Source organism: Grammomys surdaster, unplaced genomic scaffold (assembly GCF_004785775.1).
Source record: "Grammomys surdaster isolate TR1022 unplaced genomic scaffold, NIH_TR_1.0 125749, whole genome shotgun sequence".
Taxonomy (NCBI): Eukaryota; Metazoa; Chordata; class Mammalia; order Rodentia; family Muridae; genus Grammomys; species Grammomys surdaster.
This window is the reverse complement of record NW_021620581.1, coordinates 2,418,924-2,426,303: the sequence shown is the minus strand read 5'-3', so window position 1 is coordinate 2,426,303 and position 7,380 is coordinate 2,418,924. Positions and strand designations below refer to the sequence as shown.

The following is a 7,380-nucleotide window of genomic DNA, read 5'->3' as shown; positions in this document are numbered from 1 at the left end:
AGGCTGATAGGGGAGCGGTTCATAAGCCAGATTCAAACAGTGGAGGAATTATCATGTTCAGGCTTTATAGGTAAAGGGAACTGAGTGGGGGAACAGAAAGAACTGAGAGGAGTCTTAGAAGTGAGGATAAGAGTAAGGCTTGGAGTTAGGGAAGCTCTCCATTTCCCTGCTCCCTTGCAGTATTTGTAAAAATCCAGAATAATATGGGGATCCAGGGAACTGTTATGTGGCCATTTGGATTGATTGTCTATAAGGTATTGAAGCCAAATTTGATTGCAAAGGCAAATAAATTTGAGTCCCTTCAGGTCAGATACCAGGTGGAGGCTTTCTTAAAAGCATCTCAAGGGTCGATGAGAGGGTATAAAAGACACCATTCTCATGAATGAGAAACGGGAAAAAGGAATGACACAAACTGTTTAGTGGGTCTGTCATACACTCAGCAGGGTTCAGAGCTTAGCCTGCCTAAGCCCTGCCTAAGCTAAGCCAGAAGTGGCAGAAACCAAAAGACACACCAAGTCTCTAGGAAGGGGTCTCATTCACAGGAAAGGGTCAGGGAAAGGGGTCACAAAAACCACAAGGGCCTAGAGGAGCTGAGGGTTATAGGCAACTCCAAAGGGAAGATGCAAGGGGACAGGTAGCAGCACAATTGCCCAGTAGGGCCTATGGAACTGCAAGGTTGCAGCTCCAGTAGGGGCGGTGGAGTGGGGGATTTGGGGAGGCGAGTGGGGCCAAATCAATAGGGCCAGGAGTAGCCTTAAAGACCATGCGGTGGGGGGTACTTCCACCTCCAAGAGGGGTGCCAGACACTTAGGTCCAAGGAAACAAGGAGCCTAGCTAGTAGTTCCATTCTTTTTATGAAATATACAAACAATAATAAGAGTTACAATTTTAGGCTTTAGCTTTATATCTAGATTAATAATGACAATTCGGTATTTGGTGGCTACATCTTGCTATTCAATGTAAATTTAAATTGACAATGAAGTTTAGCTGTTACACTAGCCACACTTTAAGAGCATCATATTGTTAGCAGCTACATAGTCAGAGAATACCTTTAGAGCAGCGATTCTTGTCCTGTGGATGGTGACTCCTTTGTGGGGTTGAAATGTCTTTTCACAGGTTCACCTAAGATCATCGGAAAGTACACATTTACATTACCATTCATACCAGTAGCAAAATTACAGTTGTGAAGTAGCAATAAAACTACTCTTATGGTTGGGGGTCAGCACAACGTGAGGAACTGTATTAAAGGGAGATAGCATTAGGAAGCTTTAGAACCACTGCTCTAGAGAATGTTCATCCCTACAAAAAGTTCCATTGTATAGTACTAATCTTATTGATGCCAGACACTTGCTATGCATTATTATTCATACCATAAGGCAGCCATATGATCCAGGAACTGCTGAGTTCCATTGGATAGACAAGGGCACTGGCATTGATAAAATGAAGAATCTTACAAAAATAGACATAGTCTATGAATGGCAGGAAAATGATGTTTTGCATCATTTCTATGCTTTCTACATTTCTACAAAATATTAGGGTCTAGGCTTTTCTTCATCACTCCTATATACCGCTCAGTGAAGGGGCAGGAAGGAACAGTCAAAAAGAAACAAAATGTTACTCATTACTCAGTCAAAAGCCTATAAAGATAAGAACCACTTGCTCATCTTTCTGAAGTTGTAATTGACTTCAGAGTATAGATTTGTTTAATGTTCATAAGGTAAGAAAATGAAGGGCTGTCAAGATGCACTTGAAAGTTTCTAGCACAATTATTGTTCTTCTATTCTGAGAAAAATATATCTTCACAATGATAACATCATTTTTTTAATTTTTAGTTTCTCTTTGTCAGGACTGACAACGTATGAATCCTATCTCTTCCACACACTACAGAAACTTGGGCACATTAATTAATTCCTGAAAAATCTGTAAAATTCACACATCAATAGTGTCAGTTCAAGGATCAAATGAGGACATGATGGAAACCCTATGGATGCGACGGTATGAATAGGCTATGGAAGAATAGATGAACAAGTGTCAATTTGTCTTCAAAGTACTTATGTTTATAACCATAGACCTGTGACATTCTCAACTATTGTCAGAAAAGCTTCTTGTTGTTTTCTTTCTTTTAATATCCATTTTATGAACATGAGCATTTTGCTTGCATGTATACCATATACATGTCTGGTGCACACAGAGGTCAGAGAAGGGTGTCAGATCCTCCTGAACTGGGGTTCTAGAGAGTTGTAAGCCACCATGTAGGTTCTAGGAATCAAAGTTGGGTGCTCCAAAATAACAGTAAATACTCTTAACCACTGAGCCATTTCTCCAGCCCTGGAGTTTCTTTTTTAAGTATATAGCAGCCAATGAAAAGATGCCTAACTGGTCAAAGTGCTGAAACTAGGAGACTGTCCAGCCATAAATAGAACTTTTATATTAACCCTACGACAACCAAGGTTCAAAGAATATCATGAAAGATGAGACAGAAAGACTATAAGAGCTGAAGAGCGGGAGCCATGCTGTGTACTGCTTCTTTATCTGTAAGGTGACATAGGTACATAAGAAGTTTACAAACCCCAAATCACAACCCCATTGGTCTTCTTGAGGTTTTTCAATTTTCCTTGATTAAATATTTCTCAAGTTGTTGCTAGTCTTTGGTGAATTTCCAAAGTTCTAAAAGTGTCAGTTATGACATTTTGGCCAAGAATTTTCATTGTTTTTATGTTCAGGCAGGTTCATCATGATCCTTAGTTTAACAACTATACTTCTACTGTATGGTTTTAATTCTTATCATGGAAGAGTATCAGCTTTTATCAAATGGTGTATCTCCAGATAGCCACACCATTTTAATCCTTTAATCTATTGATACAGTGAATTATATTTAATTGTATAAAGCTAACCTAGTATTCTTGAGATGTACACTACTTGGCTACTGTTATAGTTCAAATGCATGTACATCCAAAATTGATGTTGAAATGAAATTGCTATTATAACAATAGTAAGGGGAGCCGGGCGGTGGAGGCGCATTCCTTTAATGCCAGCACTTGGGAGGCAGAGACAGGCGGATTTCTGAGTTTGAGGCCAGCATGGTCTACAGAGTGAGTTCCAGGACAGCCAGAACTACACAGAGAAACCCTGTCTCGAAAAAACAAAAAAAAAAAAAATAGTAAGGTGTAGGACATTTTAGAATCTCTGCCTTTATAAATCAATTAACATATTACTAAAATTGTGGGTTAATTATAAAAGAGTGAGCCCAAGCTATTCTTTTTCTGTGATTTACCCTCCTGTATTCCCCATAGAGGATGACAAACACATTAAGAAGTACCTAGGTAGATATTAGCACCTTGACTTTGTGTTTCTTGTACCAATAATGGTGTGAAAATTAATTTATGTTTTTTTATAAATCACCCATTTTGAGATATTCTTTTATAGCAGCAAAAAGAACATGAATAGTTTTGATTACAGTCTTTTCTAAATTATCAAGTTCTATTCATTTGCATTTGGTTAGACTATTGCCATCTATGGAGACAAATAAGCCTCACCTTTATTTTTCCCTCCCTTCAATTTTTTTTCAATCAGCATTAAGTCTATGTTTGAATTCTAAAATAAATCAGGAAATGTTCACTTGTTATCTGTTTTAGGAAATACTGGAATGCTTTCTTGTTTAAATGTTTGCTAGAACTTACCAGTAACACAATCTGCCCTACAGTTTTCCTTGGGAGAAGACTGCTGTTTAGAGACTTCATTCATCTAAGTGTTCTATAAGCATGTGGGTTTCTAATTCTTATCAAATGGGTTTTGATATATTAGGCTTTTAAAAATATTTCTATTTTATTAAATTTTCATGTTTTTAGAGAGAATATTCTCATGATTTCTTATCTCTAACTTGAAGCATCTGTAACAATTCATTTTTCATTATGAAAATTTTACCAAAAAATACAAAACACATGATTTTCTCTACTTAGAAAAATTTTTGATTCTGATAACTGTTTTTTCCAAATATACTTTTCTTTTGAATTTTCTGCTTATTCTCATTTTAAAGGTGAATATATTTGGAGTTACTGCATAAAAATGTTCCTTATCAAATAAAACATGACAAAATTTATAAAGCAGTCCATATTAGTAAAAGATTGCTTAAAACAAAATGGTTTTGAATTCTCACGTTTCTAGTCACTATTTTTTACTCAGCTTTCTCAGTCTTCTTCACAACCACTACTTCCCTTTACAAATTCTATAGCTGAGACTACATATTCTCCTTCATTGCTCTATAAAACTACTTTTTACAGCCAACTCATGTTTTCTTGATGACAAATGTTTTCTATGCATTATTATGATTAAATAATATGAGACCCATAACAATATTCCTTATACTCTGTTGCTTACTATACATTCTTTCCTTTACATTTAAATTGCCCACACAATTTGCAAATATCTTAAAATGTTGACTTGTTAGGAGTTTGTAATGTTGTGATATATATATATATATATATATATATATATATATATATATATATATATATTTCAATTTCTGACTTGATCCTTCTTCTTAAGTCAGGAACTCCAATTTCTCTTCTCCAAGATGTATCATAGGAACTCCATTATTTCCATGCTTTTCTGGTTTTTGATTTGGCTGTAAAGAGATTTTCTGAAATTACCCTTGCCTAATTGAAAGATGTAATACCCTCCTCATTGTAAAGGATGATATCTGTTAGAAGAGAGGACACTGCATACATATGTTTGATAAAAAGACATTTGAAAAATATATGCTGGCTTTACCCATCAAGTCTTCTGATATTAAACAATTATCACTATGTATACTTCCAAAGGACAAGGTTATAAGAGCCTGTGAATAGCTGAATAAACAGAAGTCTAGAGAGTATAGTACCCACATTCTGAGTAGTTTCTATTACTATGTCTTGAAGCACATACACTTTTCTCCTTCTATCTCTAACATGTTACTAATAGCTACAACTAGTTCATATTCTTGTTTGCAAAATCCTAAACCATGTGCAAGTTTTGGGTTAGCTTTCACTTCTCATGATAATTTTCATATGACTTTTCTTATCACGATAAGGTCAAGCATCCTTTAATCATATGCGTAAGGGCTTACCTTTCCTATCAGTTGCACCTCCATGTCTTTTCCTTTTTCACAATTCTTTGTCAAGTTTCCTCATTTTAAAAAATAAAACTTCTTATAGATATTAATGGCATGAGATCCACAGTTTCCTAGTTTTGAGCTATGTTTTCAATTTGTTTGTGTAATTTTTATTCTGATTTTTAAATTTTTGATTCCATATATAGAATATTGTTGTAAGACTACAACCACTGGTCCAAAGGAAGCAAATAAACACATAAAAATCCAGAAACACTACAAAGGCAAAAGTTTATGGGCCCAGGTGAAGATTTCAAGCAGACCAAACTTGCTACATATTCAGTAACATAGTGCCTGTAGCTAACCCATTTTCTCCTGGAACAAAAAGGTGAATGGGAGACTACATACTCCGTAGTACACACGTAAGATATGATTACAGTGTTCCCCATGTAGGGAAAAAGAAACTTGTTAGAGCTATTCACAAGAATATATCCACTAGAGTCTCAACTGTGAGAAGGGCTCTAAGGAAGGTAGGACGTCAACAGAGATACCAATACAATGTAGCAAGAAAAGTCCTGGGGCCACTGGCACAGGTGGAGAACGCTGTTACCCATGAGGCTCATGTACCTCTGCTTGTGGAAACCTCTTCCCCATGAATGCACATTAGTCTTCATTCACAATTTCCAGCATGGCCAACTTCTGGCATGTAAATATTTACCTCAACTCACTACCATCACCTTCCCCAAACACATCATAAATCCCAGATCTAGTAGGGCACTAACATGGCCCTCAGTCTGGAAATAAGAATAGGATTCCCAATGCAGAAAGTCTACCATAGTGACACGCTAAAGCCGATAATTTCTCACTAGAAAACCAAACACCAAGGAAACATAAGCAGACTCTAGGAAAAAGCAAAGCGATAGAACATAGTGGTTAAGAAAGAAATGCAGCAATGGAGGTGCGCCAGAGAGAATGAGGCATGGAAGCACACACACACACACACACACACACACACACACACACACCAGAGGGACAGAATAAGGAAGAGCTGGAGAACACAGAGCACACCACTGAATCTTATGTGTATGGGAATTGTAGAGAAGAACACCCTCTTTTTGCCCTGTCACCCTCACGCAGGGAAGGGAGAACAGGTAGGCACAGCAGTATGGGAGACCCTACAAAGCTAAGGAAATGCCTCTCTTCTCTAACCAGACCACCATGCCTGCACTCCTCCTACAAGGGCAACAAATTGATGCTCTGTGCCTTTTATGCCCTTCCCCCACCCACCAGGGCTAGACTAGGTAGGGGCGTGGCTTCCTGACCAAACAATGAGGGGTCGTGGCTACTCCTTATCCAGCAAGAGGAATTTCAGAGGAAAGGTCTGGAGGTCCTGGCTAAATTCCCGAGAAACATCAAAATGGGGGTGATAAGTACAAAGTTACAGGAGTTTCAGATGACTGAATCAAAAGGTACCACCACCCAAGCTGGGAAGAAGGATGAGAAATCCAAATATAAGGCCAAGGTGAGCTGCTCCCCTTCTGGTCCTTGTCTAGTTCCCCTACCTTGTCCTCACAGGCTGAGATCTCACCCCTTCCCATGAGTTCCTGTTTCCTCTCCATCTCCACCTTCTTTCCCCAAACCAATCCCTTCCTGTGATCTCCTTCCAGGTAACTAAGAAACCAGTGGTAATGAAGAGATTCGATCAAGCCTGCATGAAAAAGCCACTCCCCCCGAGAGCTCAGACTCCCTTGGTTAAGGTGAAGAAAGAAAGAAAACCACAGAGATTGGGTCTTTACCATCGGCTGAACGAGAAGCTTAACCAGGATGTACAAGATGAACTTGACAAAAGCGAGGACAGCAGTTCCAGCAGCACCTCAAGTGATGACCTGGATAGCCAGTGAAGCAGGATGGAGGCCAGAGACCTCAGAACCATCTGTCACTGTCCAGAGGTCTCCACCCTGTCCAGTGGGCAACTGTGAAGACAGAAACTCTGTAGCTTCTGATGGTCAGATGATAAATTAAATCAAGCTCTTAGGAGTGAAAGCCTATGTCTCTGTGTTCTCTGATGGGAGGGAGCAAGAGGAGTGGAGAATATGGGGGTGGTGAAGCTAGGAAGGGTGAGGGGGGAGGGGAGGGGAGGAAGGAGGGAAGAGAAGGGGGTATGGCTGGGAGGGGGAATGGAATGGAAATGGAGAGGGTACTGAAAGTGGGTGGTTGAGAAGGGTGGCACATTTACAGAGTGTGGAGCAGGATGCAAACATCTAGGAAGAGAAAGAGGCAGGTCCATTGAGGTT

General features: G+C 38.9%; 1 protein-coding gene across 1 annotated transcript; it reads left to right on the top strand.

Moving 5' to 3' along the window:
- Window positions 1–6,443: 6,443 nt before the first annotated feature.
- LOC114639625 lies at window positions 6,444–7,128 on the top strand. Its single transcript, XM_028788413.1, has 2 exons — window positions 6,444–6,608; window positions 6,754–7,128. The coding sequence occupies exons 1-2, from the start codon at window positions 6,504–6,506 to the stop codon at window positions 6,985–6,987; spliced, it is 339 nt and encodes a 112-aa protein (XP_028644246.1). The 5' UTR covers window positions 6,444–6,503; the 3' UTR covers window positions 6,988–7,128.
- The last annotated feature ends 252 nt before the right edge of the window (window positions 7,129–7,380 follow it).